Raw genomic sequence first — 24,579 nt, forward strand, 5'->3', positions numbered from 1 at the left:
TTCTTGGTCACACAATGTTCGGTTAGAAAGGAGATTAGGTGTGTGCGCTGGTTTGTCTGCAAGATGTATCCTGTTTTGACAGTGTTGTGGATGATTTAAGTGAGTGTGTGTGTGTGAGAGATATCCTGTATGAGTCCTAACATGTTTTACTGTGAAAATACGTTGCTATGTGTTGTCTCAGTTATAGCAATGCAATAGCAGTAGGCTGGTCACCTGCATAAGAAATAGCACTTCCTTACAGTATCCACTTCAGAAGTGAGCAGTGCAAGAGATTTATCGGTTTCAATTGCAACTTTCTGTTATCGGGTGTTGAGAGCCGCCATGTTCCCACAGGTGAATTGTGAATGGACAGAATATGCCAGCTGTTGGCACGAAATAGACCTGATATTGTTCCTTGTAATATAGTGAACGTCCCACACCTTAAGGTGATGTTATATGATGACAGTTATTTGAAAATAAGTATGTTAATTCATAGTTATTTTGCTTAAGAAAGGAACGAGAGAGCCGAACCCTTGGGTACAGAGGCTGCAGTCCAAACACGTTGTTTAAAAAAAAAATGTTTTACCCCCTCAGCCCTTACGCTAGTCACTTTCCCTTGGGATAATCCCCATCAAAATCGGATGGAGTTTCATTACCATCTTAAATGGAGGTCCAATTTACTAACGTTGCCCTCAATTTAGTTTGAGGGAGCGAGTGAACAACCATGGGCTGCGTTTCAAACTCATAAAAGACACACCCTCGTCCACTTACACCCTTGGGGGAATCCCAGTCACCATCTTGGACGTAGGTCCAAACAATTAGTCAAACAAGGGAAGTTCGCAACCCCAAGCCCCCGTTTTTGATCCGAGTTTGCGAGTGTACAATTATGTTCACCTCGGGGCCTGAAATGCCCCATAATTCAATTTGCAATGATTGTACATCACTAAGAAAAGTCCACCGAAACGTAAAACCTCAACATCAATATGGATAAGTCAACATACAAGCTTAAGTAAAAACTAATGTAAAAAGGTTAGAAATTGTGCTACTAATACACATGAAGGCACAAACATGTCTCATTAAAGTAATTATGTTTTTGTAGAAATAAAACATTTTCCTTCAGAAGTTTCAACTAGGCAGGCTAACGTTAGTTAGATATTAATTTGCTAGCTATCATACAGTAGGCATATATTAATAATTATATATTTAATAAGTAGACATGCAATCATAATTTACTGTTGTGCATATATAGCTGCCACAAGCTACCGGTGGCTGAAAACACAATCATCACGGGATGACTGAGTGACGAATTTCCGGGAAATGGCGGTCCATTTAAAAATCATTCATTTATATATATATATATATATATATATATATACATACATATATTGATTTTAGCATTGGCAAATTGGCATTGTCTCGTAGTGAGGAGCCTATAAAACGTTGATGGATTCATAAACATATTTTTTGCAAATCTGAAATTTATTGGAATAAATGACCAAACCATAAAAATTGCTACCCAGCTATGGGTAACTGTAGCTAGCTACTTGACAGGAGTGCTAGCTAGATACGTTAGCTTACTAGGTACCTTTTAATAACTTTAGGTTGGTTGTTTTTAAACTCAACTTCAAGATTGCCAGCAAAGGTTGCCTCTCCGATCATCACTCCCTCGCTTGGGCAAGGGACATTGAAGGTACTGTACACTGGGATGTGGCGATTTAAAACGTCATTCAAGGGCTGAGGGTTTAGGGCCGAGGGCTGTCTATTTTAAGTTTGAAACGCAGCCAAAGTATATTGAAAGCAGGTGCTTCCACACAGATGTGGTTCCTTTGTTAATTAGGTAAGAATTGTGTTGCTTTCCTCCAATAAAGTTACAGACACTTGTAGTGTGGTGGCCCAAACGCCCAATTAATACACATATGTATTACAAATCTATTTAAATCTGTTTAATTAAGGTCAACATGATGGAATCACCAACAAGAGACCGTGTTTCAGACCGGTAAGGAAAGGCTACCTATTGTATAGCTAGCTATGTTTCCTCTACCACTGCCCCAGAGGACATCATTAGTGACCAACCTCCTAGTAACTTTAATCTCAGAATAATCACCATTGTTGTCTAATTCCCATACTGCTCCTACTCTAATCTGACTCTAAGGAATTGTTCCTAGATTGGGTTTATCTGTGTCAGTTTAGTAGGATAATTTCCTCCCTTCTGGGTGGTTTTCCCTTCCAGGTCGACGGGCTGCACCCCTGGGGTGGAGGACTCTCCCCTCCCCTCCATCACCGAGCGCTTGGCACACCTGTGTGCCTCCAGAGAGCTGCTGGAGTTCTACAGGGGGAAAGTCGCCCAGTTTGATGGAGAACACGAGGACCTGTTGGAGAAGTACATATGCATTACAGAGGACCAGGTAAACGGTGTGTGTGTATTCATCTGGAGAAGTACAGAGCAACCAGGAGGGAAGGGGGGGTGTTATTGATAAACCGAAATCGCACTGTGCTACGCCCCGTCAATGGGGTAAACATTTTGGCGCGAGGGTAGATCTTGCAAAACACATATTTACATATATATATATATATATATATATATGACTTTAGCATTGGCTTAGGCTCATAGTGAAAAGCCTATATAACTAGATTGCTAGATTCATAAGCATTTTTTGCAATTCTGAAATGTATTGGAATAAACTATAAAATTAGCTAGCTAAAGTTACCTGACAGGAGTGCAAGGTATATACGTTAGCTTACGAGGTACATTAATAACTTTAGGTTGGTTGTTTTTAAACTCCACTTCAAGATTTCCACCAAGGATGTTGCCTCTCCAATCATCACTCTCCCTCGCTTGGGCAAGGGACATTTAAGGTACACTCTGATTTGACCATGTAAAACGTCATTCAAGGGCTGAGGGTTTAGGGCCGAGGGCTATCTATTTTGAGTTTGAAACACAGCCAAAGTATATTGACATCGGGTGCTTCCACACAAGTGTGGTTCCTGAGTTAATTAGGCAAGAATTGTTGCATCTCTCCGATAGAGTTCCAGACACTTGAAGTGTACATTGAAGCTGTTCAGCAGCTCGTGGGGGCCCAACACCCTATTAAGACACTTTATGTTGATGTTTCCTTTATTTTGGCAGTTACCTGTAGATAGATTCAAATTGAGTAAAATATGTATTACAAGTCCATTTAAATCTGTTTAAGGTCAACATGATGGAATCACCAACAAGAGACCATGTTTCAGACAGGTAAGGAAAGGCTACCTATTGTATAGCTAGCTATGTTTCCTCTACCACTGCCCCAGAGGACATCATTAGTAACCAACCTCCTAGTAACTTTAATCTCAGAATAATCACCATTGTGGTCTAATTCCCATACTGCTTCTACTCTAATCTGACTCTAAGGAATTGTTCCTAGATTGGGTTTATCTGTGTCAGTTTATAGGGATAATTTCCTCCCTTCTGAGTCGTCTTCCCTTCCAGGTCGACGGGCCGCACCCGCCCGGATTCTCCCCTCCCCTCCATCACGGAGCGCCTGGCGCACCTGTGTGCCTCCAGAGAGCTGCTGGAGTTCTACATTGGATTTCATATGACCCGGGAATACAGATACCTTAAAATTACCATCGATAAAATGCTATTGTGTTCATTGTCCGTAGCTTATGCCTGCCCATACCATAACCCCTCCGCCACCATGGGGCACTCTGTTCGCACCGGTGACATCAGCAAACCGCTCGCCCACGACACCATACACTTGGTTTGCGGTTGTGAGGCCGGGTTGGACATACTGACAAATTCTCTAGAATGATGTTGGAGGTGGCTTATTTTAGAGAAATTAACATTACATTCTCTGGCGACAGCTCTGGTGGACATTCCTGCAGTCCTCATGCCAATTGCACGCTCCCTCAACTTGAGACTTCTGTGGCGTTGTGTTTATTGTGGGACGACAACTACACATTTGTGGGTGTTTATTGTCCCCATCAGAAAGGGCCCCTGTGTAACGATCATGCTGTTTTAATCAGCTACTTGATATGTCACACCTGTCAGGTGGCTGGATTATCTTGGCAAAGGAGAATTGCTCACTAACAGTGATGTAAACAAATTTGTGCACAATTTGATAGAATTAAGCTTCAGGGATGTTTTATTTCAGTTCATGAAACATTGGACCAAGACTTCACATGTTTATATTTTTGTTCCGTGTAATTCCAGCCCTTTCACGCAGAGAAAAATACAAAATAAACTGCTTTTTGTTTGCTTTGGGCTTTAATTCCCCTGTCTCTCCCTGCCCTCCAACAGAAGCTGCAGTGGGATGTGGGGGTCTCTGAATTGCAGAAGGCTCTGAGAGAAAGGGAACAGGCACTGCGCCTGTACTCGGAGAACAACATACTCAAGATCAGGTGAGCTCTCATTTGATTCACAATTACACTTAACAATTGCAATTGACATTTCCAGCTTTACATTTGAGACTTTTTCAAAAATAAGGTTTTTCTATTGTCTTTGTTTGCAGAGAGCGGGAGGACAGCAAGAGGATCCAGCACTTGTTAGCCCTGGTGGGGCCAGACATTGGGGGGATAACTTACTCCCACAGCGACCCTCCATTCAAGGTGGGAGGTCAGTCTCCAGGATCTATTCTATCCCATTGTCTTATGTCACATTACATGACTTCGGACAGGGAGAGATATCTAGTTGGCCACTTTAAAGACTGTTGTCTGTCTGCTGTAGGTTACCATAGCCCAGAAGAAACTAGAGCCCAGGATTCTAGATCATCGGAAGACTACAAAATCAAGAACTGGATGTGAAAAAGGTTGAAAATGTATCTCAAGTCACACATTTTTTATGTTATGCGGTTGTAGAAGGTTTTTAGGTAAAAAATCATTCTAGATGGCATTTGGTTAAAATGTTCTCAAACTACCTAGCTGAGTTACACGATTTTGCTTACTTACAGTTTTTCTCAGTCGCTTTGGTGCATTTTTCACATCATCCCTAACATGTGCAAAATAATAAGTGCATTTCTCAGAACAATTTGTACAAACTGCAATATACAATAGATATGTTTCTAAAGCTAGTCAGTCACTAAAAATCCTTAGTACATCTCTCAAAAGTAAATATTCATGCCAATGATCATGTCAGTGTCATCAGAATGATAAGTCATTGAGTCATTGTTCACGAACAAGGTCGTCAAAATGTTTAGGTATGTTGTCAATGTAACTGTGTACTTTGACAGTATTACCTGATGTAAACTTAGGCTACAGTTTGAATGACAGCTACTGTATTGAAAATGCACAAGGCTGCACTTCTATGGCATATATCAATTTTAACAGTGCTATTTACTTATTACTGTATGTGGGTTATTGATTGAAAGAGACTGGACAACCCAAGGAAAAGGAAAAAAGGAAAGGGAAAAAAAAACTAAATTAGAAAGAAACACCAGAAACCACCCCTAAGGCACAACTTTGCCCGCAGCACTGTTGTGCTGTCTCTACACATCCAGACGTTCCTGTCTGTCGGCCCACATATTCTCATCCACATCACACCGGATATTTTCCCTTCCAATGCAACGTGGAAAGAATATTTTGGAATTCCTTATCCATCCTCTGCAGGCGTCTACTGTGATGTCCTCACATGCTGCATCCATTGCAGCCAGCAGGGTCATCTATGCGTGTGGCTAACGATCGTACACCTTCCACCTCCATGCTGAAAATAACTCCTCAATTTGCTTAAGGAATGGTGAATAAGGTGGGAGAAATTTTATGAGCATCCTCGGGTGGGTCACAAACCATTGCCTTATGTTTGATCGATGGAAACTCACATTATCACAAATGACCACATACTTTGGCAAATCCTCTCTAAACAGACCCCTCTCATCATCAGGGATGAGAGCCCTGTAGAGAGTCTCTAAAAAGTTGAGTAGATGCTGGGTGTTGTATGGCCCTATAAGGGGGATATGGGTTAGGACACCATGCTCCGAAATAGCAGCACACATGGTGATATTTCCTCCCCGTTGGCCTGGCAAATCCACAGTAGCTCTGTGACCGATGATATTCCGACCCCGTCTTCTGCATGTGGGAGGGTTAACTTGATTCCAACTCCATTATACACTATATCCCAGAACACACAGTTGAATTTGTTTTGGTAAGGAAGAGTGACATAACATGTACATATTTTGCATGTTCCTTCCACCTTCCACCAGGCTATGAGGGGTGGCCAGTCCTCTTCTGGCTGTGCCGGGTGGAGATTATAAACCTAGAGAGGAACCAGGCTATGAGGGGTGGCCAGTCCTCTTCTGGCTGTGCCGGGTGGAGATTATAAACCTAGAGAGGAACCAGGCTATGAGGGGTGGCCAGTCCTCTTCTGGCTGTGCCGGGTGGAGATTATAAACCTAGAGAGGAACCAGGCTATGTGGGGTGGCCAGTCCTCTTCTGGCTGTGCCAGGTAGAGAGGAACCAGGCTATGTGGGGTGGCCAGTCCTCTTCTGGCTGTGCCGGGTAGAGAGGAACCAGGCTATGTGGGGTGGCCAGTCCTCTTCTGGCTGTGCCGGGTAGAGAGGAACCAGCCTATGAGGGGTGGCCAGTCCTCTTCTGGCTGTGCCGGGTGGAGATTATAAACCTAGAGAGGAACCAGGCTATGAGGGGTGGCCAGTCCTCTTCTGGCTGTGCCGGGTGGAGATTATAAACCTAGAGAGGAACCAGGCTATGAGGGGTGGCCAGTCCTCTTCTGGCTGTGCCGGGTGGAGATTATAAACCTAGAGAGGAACCAGGCTATGTGGGGTGGCCAGTCCTCTTCTGGCTGTGCCAGGTAGAGAGGAACCAGGCTATGTGGGGTGGCCAGTCCTCTTCTGGCTGTGCCGGGTAGAGAGGAACCAGGCTATGTGGGGTGGCCAGTCCTCTTCTGGCTGTGCCGTGTAGAGAGGAACCAGGCTATGTGGGGTGGCCAGTCCTCTTCTGGCTGTGCTGGGTAGAGAGGAACCAGGCTATGAGGGGTGGCCAGTCCTCTTCTGGCTGTGCTGGGTGGCGCCTATGTCCTCTTCTGCCTCTTCCTCTGTTTTGCCTTCCACCATGCATCCTTGCTCCTCTTCTTCCTCCTCCTCTTGGCTGTTGACCCTGTTCATTTCCTGGTCCATCCATTATTGGAAAATTGCAACTCTGTGTTTTTGGTCTGTCTATATATGCTTGCCAATTGATTCTTCATGAGATGCACCTTTGAGAAATTTAGACAACTGGTTGATTGTTGGTTGAACTAACACTTTACATTCCTTCATGAGTGAGGGTCAATTTCACCTGCACGATTCATCAATTCACGTTTTTGTACAAAAGGTCTAATAGAAATGTGTAAAACTATGCTTGACAGTTTATGACAAATAGTTCAACAATTTTGCATGTAATGGCTTATGCAAGGAACTAATGCCTAGATGTTTTGAGGGGTAAGACTATTCAACAGAGAACCATCTACTACATTTTGATCAACATGACATGAGCAATTGATAATGTGGAAAAAAGCTGACACTTGTACATTATCAATTGCAATTTGCTCAAAAGGAATAAGAAATTGCTTTAATGATGTGCCCAAGTGACTAGATGATTTGGAATTTGTACAAGTAATTTCAAGAATTGCACTTTTGATCTAAGAAATTCACCAAAGCGACTGAGAAAAACTGTAAGATAAACCGAAGCCCAAGGAGGGGAGCTACTAAAGTCTCATTAAGTAGGATTACAGTGGGCTCTTAGCACAAATCAGTTTACAGAAATGTGGAATAATCTGTGTTTGGAGTGCAATATTTCTGTGCCGACTTCTGTCTGTGAGCAGAGGGTAACCAGAAATCTAGATCAGAGGGAGTGGTGAATGGAGGAAGCTCAGAGCAGTACAGAAGCGCCAACCAGACCTTAGTATTACAGGTAGACACACACACAAAACAACTGATTTAGCTTTGAACACTTGCTGTAAGTTGAATTGGTGTAATGTGCCTACCTGTGGAGGTGCTGCCGACTCAGATGGAGGAGCAGACAGGTCTGTCCAAAGAGAAGGTGGAGTCTCTGCTGGAGGACAGGAGGATCCACGTGGAGGAGGGACAGGTCCAGCACCAGAGAGACCAGGACCCCATCACTGACAAGTATGTATGCATGTTCACTATCTACTATACTCTACCACATGCCACTTTTGCCTCATATTCCTCATACTTTACCCCCACACACTGCTAAATGACAAGTGGTATTACATGCCACTAGGGCTTCAGAATTCTGTGAACTGTCAATAAATTCCATGGTTTTCCAGAAATGATTGTTGAATGATTCTGGATTTCCTCCTGATTCCGGGAATCAAATCAAATTCGATTTGTGACATGCGCCAAATACAACAGGTATAGATAGACCTTACAGTGAAATGCTTACAAGCCCTTGACCAACAATGCCGTTAAGAAAATAATACAAAAAAAGTACAAATAATTAAAGAGCAGCATTAAAATAAATGTACAGGGGGTACCGGTACAGAGTCAACGTGCGGGGTCACCGGTTAGTTGGGGTAATTGAGATATGTACATGTGGGTAGGGTTAGTGACTCAGTATAGATGATAAGAGTAGCAGCAGTGTAAAAGTGTGGTGGTGGGGGGGGGGGGGGCAATGAAAATAGTCTGGGTAGCCATTTGATTAGCTGTTCAGGAGTCTTATGGCTTGGGGGTAGAAGTTGTTAAGAAGCCTCTTGGACCTAGACTTGGTGTTCCAGTACCGCTTGCCGTGTGGTAGAAGAGAGAACAGTCTGACTAGGGTAGCTGGAATCTTTGACAAAAAAAATTTTTTGGGTGGGGGGTGGTTCTGGATGGCAGGAAGCTTGGCCCCAGTGATGTACTGGGCCGTAACGCACTACCCTCTGTAGTACCTTGCGGTTGGGGGCCGAGCAGTTGCCATGCCAGGCACTGATGCAACCAGATGCTCTCTGGTGCAGCTGTACAACCTTTTAAGGATCCATGCCAAATCTTTTCAGTCTCCTGAGGGGAAATAGGTTTTGGCATGCCCTCTTCACAACTGTCTTGGTGTGCTTGGACCATGTTAGTCAGTTGGTGATGTGGACACAAAAGAACTTGAAGCGCTCAACCTGCTCCACTACAGCCCTGTCGATGAGAATGGGGGGGTGCTCGGTCTTCCTTTACCTGTAGTCCACAATCATCTCCTTTTGTCTTGATCACGTTGAGGGAGAGGTTGTTGTCCTGGCACCACACGGACTGGTCTCTGACCTCCCTATAGGCAGTCTTGTCAGTGATCACTTGTCACCGGTAAACTTAATAATGGTGTTGTAGTCGTGCCTGGCCATGCAGTCTTGAGTGAACAGGGAGTACAGGAGGGGACTGAGCATGCACCCCTGAGGGGCCCCTGTGTTGTGGATCAGCATGGCAGCTGTTACCTACCCTTACCAGCTGGGGGCGGCCCGTCAGGAAGTCCAGTTACAGAGGGAGGTGTTTAGTCCCAGGGTCCTTAGCTTACTGATGAGCTTTTAAGGGCACTATGGTGTTAAATGCTGAGCTGTAGACAATTAATAGCATTCTCGCATAGGTGTTCCTGTTGTCCATGTGTGAAAGGGCAGTGTGACGTGCAATAGAGATTACATGATCAGTTGGGATGGTATGCAAATTGGAGTGGGTCCAGTGTTTCTGGAATAATGGTGTTGATGGCCATGACCAGCCTTTCAAAGCACTTCATGGCTAGAGATGTGAGTGCTACGGGTCGGTAGTCATTTAGGCAGGTTACCTTAGTGTTCTTGGGCACAGGGACTATGGTGGTCTGCTTGAAACATGTTTGTATTACAGACTCTGTCAGGGAGAAGTTGAAAATGTCAGTGAAGACACTTGCCAGTTGGTCAGTACATGTTCGGAGTACACATCCTGGTAATCCGTCTGGCCCTGCGGCCTTATGAATGTTGACTTGTTTTAAAGGTCTTACTCACATCGGCTGCGGAGAGCATGGTCATACAGTCGTCCGGAACAGCTGATGCGCTCATGCATGTTTCAGTGTTATTTGCCTCGACGCGAGCATCGAAGTAATTTAGCTTGTCTGGAAGGCTCGTGTTACTGGGCAGCTCTCGGCTGTGCTTCCCTTTGCAGTCTATAGTTCCCATGCCCTGCCACATCCGAGTGTCGGAGCCGGTGTAGTACGATTAGATCTTATTCCTGTGACGCTTTGCCTGTTTGATAATTCATCGGCGGGCATAGCAGGATTTCTTATAAGCTTCTGGTTTGGAGTCCTGCTCCTTGAAAGCGGCAGCTCTACCTTTTGCCTCAGTGCAGATGTTGCCTGTAATCCATGGCTTCTGGTTGAGATATGTACGTACGGTCACTGTGGGGAAGATGTAATCGATGCACTTATTGATGAAGCCAGTGACTGATGTGGTGTACTCCTCAATGCCATCGGAAGAATCCCGGAACATATTCCAGTCTGCTAGCAAAACAGTCCTGTAGCTTAGCTTCATCTGACCATTTTTTATTGACCAAGTCACTGGTGCTTTCTGCTTTAATTTGAGCTTATAAGCAGGAATCAGGAGAATACAATTAAATGGAGGGAGTTTTGTACACGTAAAGGTGGTCTAGAGTTGATTTACTTATCTCCCCCCCGGTTGCACATGTAACATTCTGGTAGAAATTAGGTAAAGCGGATTTAAGTTTCACTGCATTAAAGTCCCCAGCCTCTGTGTGCCTCAACCAGGATTTTTGGGGAAAACGGGTAAGTTATTGAAAGTTCCAGGAATTTTGCAACCCTACATGCTACTATCCAGCCTTTATAATTTTCTTACTCTGTCCCTTCTCCCTCAGGCTGGAGGGGACCCAGAACTTGACGGATGAGAGCTCCAGGGACTTCCTAAAGCTGAAGTTTGAGACGCAGGCCCGCGAGATGGTGGAGAAGGACCGGCTGCTGCGGGAGCTGGACACGAACCAGGACCGACTGAGGGAGGCCAGAGACAGCCACGGGAGGGAGCAGCCAGGATCCAGAGCACCCAGCAGCGTGGCCCAGCCTGACACCCAGCACGTCCAAAGAGAAGAGCTCTGGGTGGGTAGTGGTGCACACGCTTCAGATCAGGGGTCTTACAACATCGGGATCATACCCATCAAATCAAAGTTTATTTGTCACGTGTGCTGAATACAACAGGTGTAACCTTACAGTTAAATGCTTAGTTACAGGCTCTAACCAATAGTGCAAAAAAGAGCACACAATGCAAATAGTCCGGGTAGCCATTTGATTACCTGTTCAGGAGTCTTATGACTTGGGGTTAAAAACGGTTGAGAATCACCATTAGCGGTGATTGGGGGATCACCATTAGCCAAGGCAGCAGCTACTCTTCCTGGGGTCCAAACACATTAAGGCACTTACATATAAGATAGGTGTTGTTATACCTTGTGTTTTATGTTGTATTTGTGTGCAAGTTTACGCCACTGTGTTTTGCCTACCTTTGTGTGTAGGACCGGTCTGACAAGATGGCAAAGTGTCTTCAGATGATGACCCAGCGGCACGAGGCCCTGAAGAAGAGGGCGGCCATGGAGGTGGAGGGCTTCAAGAGCGACATCAAACATCTCAAAGATGTGGAGAAACAGCTCTTCAAGGTGAGCATGGGACAAATGTTGTACGCCTGTGTTATCTGTTGTATGTTTTTATGTGTGTGTGTGTGTGTTAAAGGTGACCCTGAACGTGGGTCCTGACCATCCTACACGAGGTGCGTCGGACCAACGTTCGGACCAGGAAGGTCCAGGGGGAGCTGAAGGCCAAGATCTACGGGCTAGAGAAAGACCTCCACTACAGCTGAGATACAGCCCAGACTGGCCCACTGGAGACCTGGGTACCATTCAGTAGGTGCCAGACTTGAAAATGTAAAAATGGATCATTGTTATTGGAATTGCAACCTTTTTCAAAACCTATTTAATGTCTACTGATCGCAACCCTGTATTCCCCTTTGACATGCTCTGGTTGAATTTCTGACACCTGATATGAGACTCATTCTACAATGTCTCACAAATCAGTTTGTCAGGTTTTAGGCCAAGAAGACCTGGGTGTGTATGGTCATTGGCAGACAAGTTGTGTACGACGTTAATGTCATTTTACATTGATAGTCTAATCAAATACAAACAGAACAACTTGAACATCGTGCATAGATCATGCACATGCATCCTAGACGCACTTGTTTTCTACTACTGATTTGTCTATTGTGTGTTGCTGTGAAAAAACTAGTGGTTTTATTTTTATCAATGGATGTATCATTAATTAACTGGTCGTTGTAATAACTAGATATAAAAATGCACAATTGCGTGGGCTAGTTACATAAATGTTCGGGATCCATTTCTGTTCAGAGGAAACAATCAAAATCTCTGTAAATCTAAAATATTGTTTAGGAAAAAGAGCCCATTGACTCGAATCGACGTAGACATCATCCCGCCCATAAAGTAGGTATGCTGTCTTTTGTACTTCCTCCATAGAGCAGCTGGACCCCAGGAAGATGCCAGCGCGAGGAATCCGGCAAGTGTCTCGACCATAGTGCTTAAGAAATATAACTTCCTCGCATTGAAGATTGTGTCTAAGGTCACTGTCCATCCGGAGGGTCAACCTGGCTGGTCATCAAGCTTGAGAAACTGAAAAACCACCTCTGGAACGCAGTCTTCTTGAAGATGAACCAGAAAATCTGGTTTGGTTGAATGCACACTGGCTGGCTGTGGATTGATAGATTTGTGAAGTGTTGTATTGCTTAGGTTGTTGCTGTTGCAGCTGTTTTTATTAACCTTTTTATTTGAAGGGGTTAGTCAGTGACTTGATTTGAATATTACATGAACAGTGCAAAAAATGTATGCACTCTTGTAAGTCGCTCTGGATAAGCGTCTGCTAAATGTCTGATGTAAATAAACATGTAAAATGCCTGCATTACTTTGTTTTCCTCTCTTTCTGTCAGGTAAAATTAATTGACTAGTCTAAAGTAAAAAATGCAATAAAAATTGGCTTCATTTAAACACAAGCAAGAGTTTCCTTCCATATTTTTCTACCAGTCTAGGTGCTTATCCTTTAAATCCAAGTGACATTGAGATTGAGTTATAATTAAAAACCAAATCTATGTCCTGGCTATGGTGTTGAATAGAGTCCTCTAGTGGCCAAAAGACTGTTAGCTTGGACGATGCCATTGAGGACTTGGGTGAAGCTTGCAACTTCATTGGCTGATCTCTCTTGATGACCTGATTACCAGTTTGGAGTCTTGACAGCCAGGTCATCAGGAGGGATCAGCCAATGAATTTTACTTGTGAAGAAGTAAAATTGACTATTTGAAGATGGCGATGTCCTCAATGGTGCAGCCCATGCTCAGACACCATCTTTGATTTGATTAGGATCCCCATTAGCCGACGCCAATAGTGACAGCTCGTCTTACTGGGGTCCGACTCACAACAAAAATGACTACAATTTACATCCATTTAAAAACGTGAATACATGTCAGTACATAGAAGTAGGTCACATGTGGGAGAGACATTGTGCTGTGAAGTGCTACTTTATTTTTAAAATTTTTAAAGACCCTTGGTGGCATGTCTGGTGGAGTAAGTGTGTCAGTACTGTGCGTAAGTTGACTTTGCAAACAATTTGGAATTTCCAACACATGTTTCTTATAAAAATAAGAAGTGACGCAGTCAGCCTTTCAACGCTCAGCCAAGAGAGACTGGCATGCATACTATTAATATTAGCCCTCTGATTACAGTGACCAGCAAGACTCGCCACTCTGTTCTGGGCCAGCTGCAGCTTAACTAGGTCTTTCTTTGCAGCACATGACCATATGACTGGACAATAATCAAGATAAAATAAAACTAGAGCCGGTAGGACTTGCTTTGTAGAGTGTGGTATCAAAAAAGCAGAGCATCTCTTTAGCACGGACACTCACAATATTTACAACCATTGAATCTATATGTTTTCACCATGAGTTTACGATCTAAGGTAACACCAAGTAATTTAGTCTCCTCAACTTGTTCAACAGCCACACCATTCATTACCAGATTCAGCTGAGGTCTAGAACTTAGGGAAGGATTTGTACCAAATACAATGCTCTTAGCTTAAGAGATCATTATTACATTATTCCACAGATACAGAGATGTTATGTCTACCCAAGTCTATGGTCCTGGTCTATCACTTTATGTATTACTGCCCCCTAGTGGAAAGAAGTGACATCCCAAAATAATCTATAGGCCTACAACACATACAGTGCCTTCAGAAAGTATTTACACCCCTCGACTTTTTCCACATTTTGTTGTGTTACAGCCTGAATTTAAAATAGATTAAATTGAAATGTGTCACTGGCTTACACACAATAGCCCATAATGCCAAAATGGAATTGTTAATAGACATTTTTGCAAATGAATAAAAACATTCAAAGCTGAAATGTCTTGAGTCAATAAGTATTCAATGCCTTTGTTATGGCAAGCCTAAATACGTTTCAGGAGTAGAAATCTGCTTAACAAGTCACATAATACATTGCATGGACTCACTCTGTGTGCAATAATAGTATTTAACATGATTTTTGAATGACTACCTCCACTCTGTACCCCACACATACAGTAAAATCATCTGTAAAGTCCCTCAGTGGAGCAGTGCATTTCAAACACAGATTCAACCACAAAGACGAGGGAGGTTGTCCAATGCCTCGCAAAGAAGGGACCTAGATGGGTAAACAAATAAAAAAGCACACATTGAATATCCCTTTGAGCATGGTGAAGTTATTGATTACACTTTGGATGATGTATCAATATACCCAGTCACTACAAAGATACAGGTGTCCTTTCTAACTCAGTTGCCGGAGAGGAAGGAATAATGGTGACAGGCCAATGGTGACTTTAAAACAGTTACAGAGTTCAATGCCCGTGATAGGGGAAAACTGAGGATGGATCAACAACATTGTAGTTACCCCACAATACTAATCTAAATGTCAGAGTGAAAACAGAGTGAAAAGAAAGAAGCCTGTACAGAATGCAAATATTCCAAAATATGCATCCTGTTTGCAACAAGACACTAAAGTAAAACTGCAAAAAATGTGGCAAAGAAACACATTTTATGTCCTGAATACAAAGTGTTATGTTTGGCGCAAACTCAACACATCACTGAGTTCCACTCTTCATGCATTGTTGGTGGCTGCATCATGTTGAGTAATGGTGACATGACGCTTGTCATCGGTAAGGACTAGGGAGTTAAAAAAAAATAATAATAATAAACGGAATAGAGCTAATCACAGGCAAAATCCTAGAGGAAAACCTGGTTCAGTCTGCTTTCCAACAGACACTGGGAGGAAAATTCACCTTTCAGCAGGACAATAACCTAAAAGACAAGGCCAAATTTACACTGGAGTTGCTTACCAAGAAGACATTTAATGTTCTTTAGTGGCCTAGTTACAGTTTTGACTTAAATGGGCTTCAAATCTATGGCAAGATTTGAAAATGCCTGTCTATGAATGATCAACAAACCACTTGACACAGCTTGAATATTTTTTTTGAAAGAATAATGTACAAATATTGTACAATCCAGGTGTGCAAAACTTAGAGATTTATCCAGAAAGAATCACAGATTTAATCGCTGCCAATGGGGTGTGAATACTTATGTAAATGAGATATTTCTGTATTTCATTTTCAATAAATTTGCTTTGTCATTGTGGGGTATTGTGTGTAGATGGGTGAGAAAAATAAATGTTTTTATCAAACTGAAAATAAATAAAACTAGAAAACCAAGCCTGAAAACTGAAACTAAACTGATTATTATTATTTAATATGTAAAAACAAACAGAAATAAAAACTCACATTCAATCACAAAACTATAATAACCTTGATGTCACCTTTACACTTGCCTATCATTACTTAGCCACAGTCCCTGCCAAGGCTGTGCACTAAAATGACCAATGCCCACTGGCTGAAACCTGAAAGAGCTGGGTGGGTGTAGTTTGATAATGATTGACAGGGACAGAACATAGAGCATGTAGTAGACACCACCATGATACTGTATGCACTGTGTGTACCTTGGCTTGGACAAGCCCCTCTACTCACACAGAATGGACTGTTTGAGTTGTGTGACTGGTCAGGTCATTATCAATGCAGACTAATTCCACCACTTACTGCACCTTAATGATGGAATCGACATTAGGGGAAACGGTGTTTGTTGTTTGAAGTATCTTCTTTGTTGTTGTGTTATCCCAAATGGACATGGCAGTTTCACCAGCTTTAACGGCCTACCACAAAGAAAAGAAGGGTGGTCTGGCATGAAGGCCTACAGATATAAGGTCTACAGATATACATATTTTCTGAATGTTAAAATAACCCTTTTACACAAAAAATGAGTGGCATATTAGACAAACGCAATCTGTAACATGTTGCAATCTTGTTGCTAGCAAGTAGCAACTAACGTCAGCTAGCATAGCTAGCTAGCTAGCAATGTTTAGCCCAAAGTCAGCCAGCTATAACTTTAGCTTGCTATCAATTTGAAATCAAGTAGCTAATCAAACACTTAAGTTGGAGTCAATAAATCTTGTTTTTCAACCACTCCACAAATTTCTTTGTGCATGACACAGGTAATTTTTCCAACAATTGTTTAAAGACAGATTATTTAATTTATAATTCAGTGTCACAATTCCAGTGGGTCAGAAGATTACATACTAAATTGACTGTGCCTTTAAGCAGTTTGGAAAATTCCCCAAAATGATGTCATGGCTTTTGAAGCTTCTGATAGGCTAATTGACATCATTTGAGTCAATTGGAGGTGTACCTGTGGATGTATTTCAAGGCCTACCTTCAAACTCAGTACCTCTTTGCTTGACATCATGGGAAAATCAAAAGAAATCAGCCAAGACCTCAGAATACAAATTGTAGACCTCCACAAGTCTGGTTCACCCTTGGGAGCAATTTCGAAATTCCTGAAGGTACCACGTTCATCTGTACAAACAATAGTACGCAAGTATATACACCATGGGACCACGCAGCCGTCATACCGCTCAGGAAGGAGACACGTTCTGTCTCTTAGAGATGAACGTACTTTGGTGCGAAAAGTGCAAATCAATCCCAGAACAACAGCAAAGGACCTTGTGAAGATGCTGGAGGAAACAGGTACAAAAGTATCTATATCCACAGTAAAATGAGTCCTATATCGACATAACCTGAAAGGCCACTCAGCAAGGAAGAAGCCACTGCTCCAAAACCGCCATAAAAAAAGCCAGACTACGGTTTACAACTGCACATGGGGACAAAGATTGTACTTTTTGGAGAAATGTCCTCTGGTCTGATGAAACAAAAATAAAACTGTTTGTCCATGATGACAATTGTTATGTTTGGAGGTAAAAGGGGGAGGCTTGCAAGACAAGGAACACCATCCCAACCATGAAGCACGGGGGTTGCAGCATCATGTTGTGGGGGTGCTTTGCTGCAGGAGGAGCTGGTACACTTCACAAAATGGATGGCATCATGAGGGAGGGAAATTATGTGGATATATTGAAGCAACATCTCAAGACATCAGTCAGGAAGTTAAAGCTTTGTCGCAAATGGGTCTTCCAAATGAACAATGACCCCAAGCATACTTCCAAAGTTGTGGCAAAATGGCTTAAGGACAACAAAGTCAAGGTATTGGAGTGGCCATCACAATCCTCAATCCTATAGAACATTTGTGGGCAGAACTAAAAAGCTTGTGTGAGCAAGGAGGCCTACAAACCTGACTCAGTTACACCAGCTCTGTCAGGAGGAATGGGCCAAAATTCAGCCAACTTATTGTGGGAAGCTTGTGGAAGGCTACCTGAAATGGTTGACCCAAGTTAAACAATTTAAAGGCAATGCTATCAAATACCAATTGAGTGTATGTAAAATTCTGACCCACTGGGAATGTGATGAAAGAAATAAAAGCTGGAATGAATCATTCTCTCTAATATTATTCTGACATTTCACATTCTTAAAATAAAGTGGTGATCCTAACTGACCTAAGACAGGGTATTTTCACTATGAATTATCTTTCAGCCTCAGAGCAGCATGACTGGTTCTGATTCTGGATAGCTGTGTAACGTTCGTCGTAGGTGGAAGAAGAGGAGGACCAATGCGCACTCTGTGAGCTATGAGTTTTTCCAACTTGAGCCTAGGGCTGTCATGTCATTTTGTCATCCGGTGATTGTCAAGCAAATATCTGCTGGTCTCACGGTAATTGATTGTTAATTAACATAAAAATGTTTCGCCTCTCTTGGCTTCCACGCATAGCCTACAAGCCACTGATGCAGACCTTTGGAACGTCTGCATTTCAAAAATCCATGTAATATAGCCTACACCTTCACAAGAAATGTTTTGATTTTTAAAACATTCTAAGGCTGAATGATGCGACTAATTATGATTTGAAAAAAGTTGCATGAAAGTCATGAGCTCAGCTTTGTATCTTGCGCAGGATGCACACACTACATCAGTCTCTCATTCACAATTTGACAAGCACTTGATAATATTCTCACTAGGCCTCTAATGTCCCGGCAGCATCCTCCTTGTGTGGCCATAATGTCCCCTAAAAAAATCCATGCCTTTTGCGGCCAAAGTGGCCATTGTGTCCTTGGGCTGAATATTATTCATATGATTCCCTTCTCCAGGCTGCCAATCACCGTGCTCTGAAGCACCTCACACTCACATGGCTCTCAGATACCTAAATTATTTTTAGCCAATGCCCTTCATGTGATCGGGTCCTTCTCACAGGCATCTCAGCTCTGAAGTAGGCTAAGAGTGAAGACAGACACATCTGGGACGCAACTGTGCGTGTCCTTCTTGTCGAAGTCCGAGGTGCATATTGAAGATGTTAGAAGAACTGTCCACATTTACTTTTCATCAGCCAACAAGATGAGTAGTCTTGCTGAACAGTTCTAGATCATTGTACATACCATTTGTAGGCCATGTGGACTTCATCCGCAATAACTCGGACGATTTTGGATCTGTAAAGGACTGAGGCCAAAACATCTTTCCTGGTTTTCTCCAACCAGCTCTCCGGACTTCCGAAGACAAGGTCGCATGCACCCTCCAATATAACGTTCTTGTCTTGCTTCACAACCACCGATCTGAGAGCCAGGGCTGTTGCCTCGTGGATTAGTCCGTCCACCACAGCCTTTAGCGTGGACACGACTGTCAGAATTGGAAGCTGTTTTCCTAGCATCTTGAAGACTAGAACTCGCTTGCTGGTTAAATTAGGCTTTCCCCAAATGCAATTGGCAAGACCATCAATATATCCTCCCCTCGCACAAAGGCTTGAAATGCTTCAAGTTGCGCCTATCTTAATTCAGTCCCTAAATTGGTCGTTACTTTTCAGAATGCTTCACCCCTGAGTTTTTCTCCCCACAGCTTGGCTTGTTTATCTCGCTAGTGGGGAGTAGGAAATTGACGAGGAAATAGCGTGCATATGAGAACCAATCAAAATGTTAGCTCAAATTCTGAGCAAATATTGAATTTTACACGGACTCTTGTCCAGACCAAGTGGGTCACAGCTCTTTGCTGTGTAGTCACGTGGGTCACGTCAGCCAGGCTATCACATTTTAACTCAAGCCCGCTTAACTCTCTTCCTTCCCTCCCGTCTCTCCATCACAGTGACAACCCTATAGCAGAAATTTATGGTGCCAACCTCTACAACCACTACTTACAGGCCTGACGCCACTGCAGGTTTCAGACGCAGCTCAAGCGGATCGGTGGGGAGCCCCAGAGCCTGGAGGACAACCACAAAATGATCCGTGACAAAATGGAATGGGTGTCTGGGGTGTACTAGGGGCGAGGACAATACTGTCCTGTCAAGTCTATTCCTGGCCCATACACTGTTCACTTCACTGCCTAGTTAGTTAACAGCCCCTCATGGTCTGGGTCTCAAAGGCTGCCTTTACACAGGCAGCCTAATTCTGATCTTTTGCCCAATAATTGCTCTTTTGACCAGTCAGATCAGATGTTTTGCCAACAATTGGGTAAAAGATCAGAATTGTGCTGCCTGTGTAAACCTAGCCTAACAGCTACTCTTTGGTTAGGACAGAGTCTGAGAGTCCACATAGACCTCTCTGTGACCAACAGATGTCTAAAATACAAGTTAACATATGAAGGAGGCTTCCTCCTTAACCCCCTCACTCTTGTATTGTCTTATACAAGTCTAGAATGTCCATGCACATTTATCATACGGTTCTGCCATTGAGATTTCTGTAACTTTTCCATTTCTGTTGCGTGTCCTGTTCTAAAGAGTGTAATTATGTCTGTTATGGTAATCATGACTATGTTTTTGGCGACTAAAATGATTCTTAGTTTACTTGAAACAGCCTTAGGGGTGGGTTTGATAGGTCAGTGACTTCCAGGATTATTACAATATCGGAGTAATTTCTTTATGCAAGTGACTAATTTAAGTCAAGGAATGTTCATTGATGGTCTCCACAACTGATGCAAGGCAAGTTGTTCAATTTACCGTTAACTAAACTAGTCCTACATATCCGCTTGTGTTCAATTAAGGGTTGGAGCATCTTAACAGAGCCAATAGTATGTGATGACATGCTATCGGGGGATGTAAGTATTTTATCATGTTTTCTGAATTATGATTATTATTTTTATGGAATTTGTTATTGAATGTTTTATGCGGGGATGTCAGCATTTGTACAATTTGGCCAATTGTTTGAAGGGAAAGAAGTGTGAGACTGTGGAATTGTCAATGCAATTTGACAAACTGGAGGACAATTTTTTTTTTAAAGGTAAAAGATCAAACAATAGGAGTGTTCATTGAAACCAGTCATTCTGACACATACAATAGACCACAGGTGGCCAGAGGATACTTTTACCACGTTTGGTTATTAAATACTGGTTATGTTTTAGACAATAGTAGTAGGTTAAGTACGATAAGGACAGGTGCATGTGACTACTGGCAGCCAAGTTTAAAACTACAGTTAAAGACCCACTCCAGCCTCCCTAGAACATAATTTATCACCTGATTCACTTAACAAAATAGGTGGTCCATTGCTCCTCTATTGTTCCTGCAAGCAAAGGGAAAATCCGATGACATCAGAGTGCACCATCAGACCAACTCCTTGTTTTGGCAAACTCTTGAATTTCGCAATTGTGTTAATTATTATTTATTTTTTTACTATTTTGCTCAAAACATTTATTTATTTTTACCCCTAAATGTGTGTACTGTATTTATACTTGAAATATTGTTTTTCAATGGGAAAAGTAAAAAATACAGCTGGAGTGGGACTTTTCAGTGGCAGTGATAGTCTCAATCATCACTACAGTACTTGTATCTATTCCATCCCCACCAACGCACAATATAGTAGACACACACATCCCCAACCCCTAGCCTCTATCCCAACACGCTTCTTGACAGCACCTTTAAATGTGGCAGTCTAAAACTAGCAGGCTTTGTGGCAACGTTGATTCCAGACAATTATAGTTTATCTCTAGGTTAATTATACAGTTATCAGGACCATCAGCACAACAACCTCTTGTCCACCATGTCCATCAATTCTCTCAACAACATGATTTCCTGTCCGTGGAATCGGAGCCATGGATAGGATGGGAGTTTGGGAAGTGTGGGGAGGCCTGTGAGTGTTCGTCTGTGATGGTCAGGCCGTTCCTAACCATCAGCTCCCGGGCCATTAGCACGAAGGCTGCCTCCACATTCTGGGCCTCCTTGGCTGAGGTTTCCAAGGCAGCCAGCGCACCCTTCCCTTCAGCCAGAGTACAGGCATCCTCAAACAGCACTTGTCTCTCCGACTGCAGATCCGACTTGTTCCCTAGGAGAAAAGTTGTTATTTTTATTTGAGAAATAGATAAATGTTGATTGCTTGGAAGAATCTATTTATAAGCTCAAGGTAAGTGTCAGACAATTTTCTCTCACCCACCGGTGACGATGAGCACCACATCTGTTATGTCATTATTACAACTGCTCAATAGGCTTTATAACAGAGTTTGACTAAAGCCACGTGTTGCCTGTGTCTCTCCCACCCACCAATGAGGATGAGAACAACGCTAGCAGCCCCGTACTGCTCCACTTCCTGGATCCAGTGTGTCACAGATTCAAAAGTTGGACGCCGTGTGATGTCATAGGCCACTATAGCGCCGTGGGCACTGCGGTAATAACTCTGGGTGATTGTGCGGAAACGCTCCTGTCCAGCCGTGTCCCACACCTGCAGCTGAGGAGACAAGAAACAACACCCACTTTAGCTGGAGAACACACACTACAGCAATTTCTTATACACACACTCTCAGGCCAGGTTAAGGAACAAAGGGTCAGTTTGAACGCACCCATAGCCTTTACCCCAACCCTCTGGTAGAACAAGATAGGTGTAAACATGGAGAGCGCTCCCCTAAGCACATTGAAAGATTAGCTGGAGACAGCACCACATGCTTACACCTATCCAGTCGCTTCGGCAAACACTTAAAGGGCAAAGGACTGTGGGTTGGATGTCTATGCATCCCTGTGCAGGAGAGACCGGTACAGGGAGGTTTTAATTGATTTCATTTATGGATGGGACGTTTTTAAGGGTGGTCCAAAAACATCCGACCCATCCTCCAAATACACAGACAAACATGTACCTAGGAAAACACACTTACATTGTCCATACAATTATACAGTCACTTGATACACACCCAGAAAACACACACACACACTCAGAGCCGGGCGATCCAAAGTTACAGTTTGACCTCTCCCGTTCCTTAAAACAAACAAAAAAGTGCTGAAGACTTCTTTGCTTTTGAGGACAGCAGAGGCAGAACCATTTACACTGTGTAAAGACACAATTAAGCTAGCTAGGCCTATTGACAATAAGGAAATACCGGATGGAACAAAGACAACATGTCCTGTACTTAACATCGAAAAATGTGATAAACAATCGTCCCAGAAATCAACACATATTTCCTTACCTTGACCTTCCTGCCATCAATGTCCATGGTGCGTACGGTGAAGTCCACCCCAATAGTGTTTTGTTGTTTCTCCATGAAGACACCAGACTTAAAGCTCTGGACCACGCAGGTCTTCCCCACGTCCGAGTCTCCCACCAGGATGATCTTAAAGAGGAAGTCGAAGGAGTCGTCCTGCTCCGGCCCAGAGGACTGCATGGTGAGGGGTCGACACAGGGAGAGTCTGAGAGACAAAACTAAAATAGGGCCAGGCCGAGATGCCCTGCAGCAGCGATAGAACTGGTTCTCTACTGTGTAAGTTGTTAGCTGCGTCAATAACAGTTGAAACTGTTGACAGAGATGGTCACATCCTAGTCAAAAACACGAAGAGAACCCTTCCTCAAGAGGAGCTAAAGAAGTACATGAACATTTCCTACTAAAACGGTGTCCCTTCTATGCAGATTGTCTTGGGAAAACTCAGGAACTATATTTTCTTTTAAACTGGCTGCTATACAGAAAACAAATTGTTGGCCAAAACAAGAATATCACAGCTTGTTAGTCCCCTGTTTATAACCATAGCCTGTTTCTTCTTCATGATTTTTTCTTGTCAGAAGTTGTATTGAAGATAAGGCTTCAATAGGCTATATCCTCTACTTCTACAGGTGTTCTCTACTCAGCCCCTCTTCGGGTATTTCCTCAGGTGTCCATCTCCCAAGGTGAGCTCATTCCACACACAAATAAAACGTCACATTCGAAACAATATCACAATTAAAGGTGTTCTGGAAGGCTTCCAAAAGGTCCACGTTTCAAGTCTTCGCCCTTTTTCAAAGGTTGTGTACATCAAATCACTCCCATTCTTTGTGCTCAGACCTCCAACTGTTTCCCTGCACAGTTAGTGTTCTTATGCCCTTTATACCATATTTCTCTCTCTACTCTGTTGTTCTCCCCGCTCTCATTCGTTCACAGACAGCTACGGTACACCCCTTACCTTTCCTGGCAGGTGTGATTTCCAGTTGCCTGCCCACCTGCACCACTGCATCTTGGGAATTGTAGTTTTCTGGGCAAGGTCCAGGGTCTGTGAGGACAGGAAGGAGGGATCAGTCGCAGCGGTCACATTTAAGACTTGTCTCTAGGTTCTTGCAAGGCTCACTGGGTACACATCCTTAAGTCAATAGAGGGAGCCACTCCTGTAGTTAAGCTACTCGTGGCAAAATGTAAACACAATAATTTTGTCTTGACAAGTGGCCTTTGGACCCCAGAGAGCTGCATACAAATACTCAGAAACACACAGACGGCTTCCCCTCTCTCACTATTCGCCACCTCCTGACTGCCGTCAGCTAACACATTCCAGTGCATTCAACAGCTAAATATAGAGCAGGCAAGAACACAAGACAACGCTTAAGCGTTTCTCAGTAAACATCTTGTTAATGAGGGTTAATTTAATTTACTGTGTGATGAATCCATTTTACCTCAGGCGCCATACATTGACCTCGCAAGGAGATAAAGTGAAGTGATGAAGAGTCTACTGTTCTGGAAGTCAGAGACCCCCTCTTTTTTTCCCATTTCTCTCTCCACCCACACACTGGTTTGTCGTCATCTCAGCCCACAGAGGCACAAGGCACAGCTGGACACAGAACAATGCGTGCGAGTGTGAGTGGCGCTGTGCACCAGGGCTGGCCTATCTCTGGCCCCAGCCACCATGTTCTTCCTCTGAGTGTGTGGTCACATGACGGTTCCACATTAAGCCCTGCAGCCTGAGGAATGTTTATCTTTCACCCAC

General features: G+C 43.3%; 1 protein-coding gene and 1 pseudogene across 1 annotated transcript; one reads left to right on the forward strand and one right to left on the reverse strand.

The window, feature by feature from the left end:
• Positions 1 to 1,937: 1,937 nt before the first annotated feature.
• Positions 1,938 to 11,740, forward strand: LOC115134659 (coiled-coil domain-containing protein 77-like; annotated as a pseudogene).
• An 8,879-nt stretch (positions 11,741 to 20,619) lies between these two features.
• Positions 20,620 to 24,446, reverse strand: LOC115134491 (ras-related protein Rab-19-like). Its single transcript, XM_029668517.2, has 5 exons — positions 24,269 to 24,446; positions 23,788 to 23,874; positions 22,824 to 23,012; positions 21,910 to 22,093; positions 20,620 to 21,694 (listed from the first exon to the last, which is right to left on the reverse strand). The coding sequence occupies exons 1-5, from the start codon at positions 24,278 to 24,280 to the stop codon at positions 21,429 to 21,431; spliced, it is 738 nt and encodes a 245-aa protein (XP_029524377.1). The 5' UTR covers positions 24,281 to 24,446; the 3' UTR covers positions 20,620 to 21,428.
• Between the last annotated feature and the right edge of the window lie 133 nt (positions 24,447 to 24,579).

Source organism: Oncorhynchus nerka, linkage group LG9a, assembly GCF_034236695.1.
Source record: "Oncorhynchus nerka isolate Pitt River linkage group LG9a, Oner_Uvic_2.0, whole genome shotgun sequence".
In the NCBI taxonomy this organism is placed as follows: Eukaryota; Metazoa; Chordata; class Actinopteri; order Salmoniformes; family Salmonidae; genus Oncorhynchus; species Oncorhynchus nerka.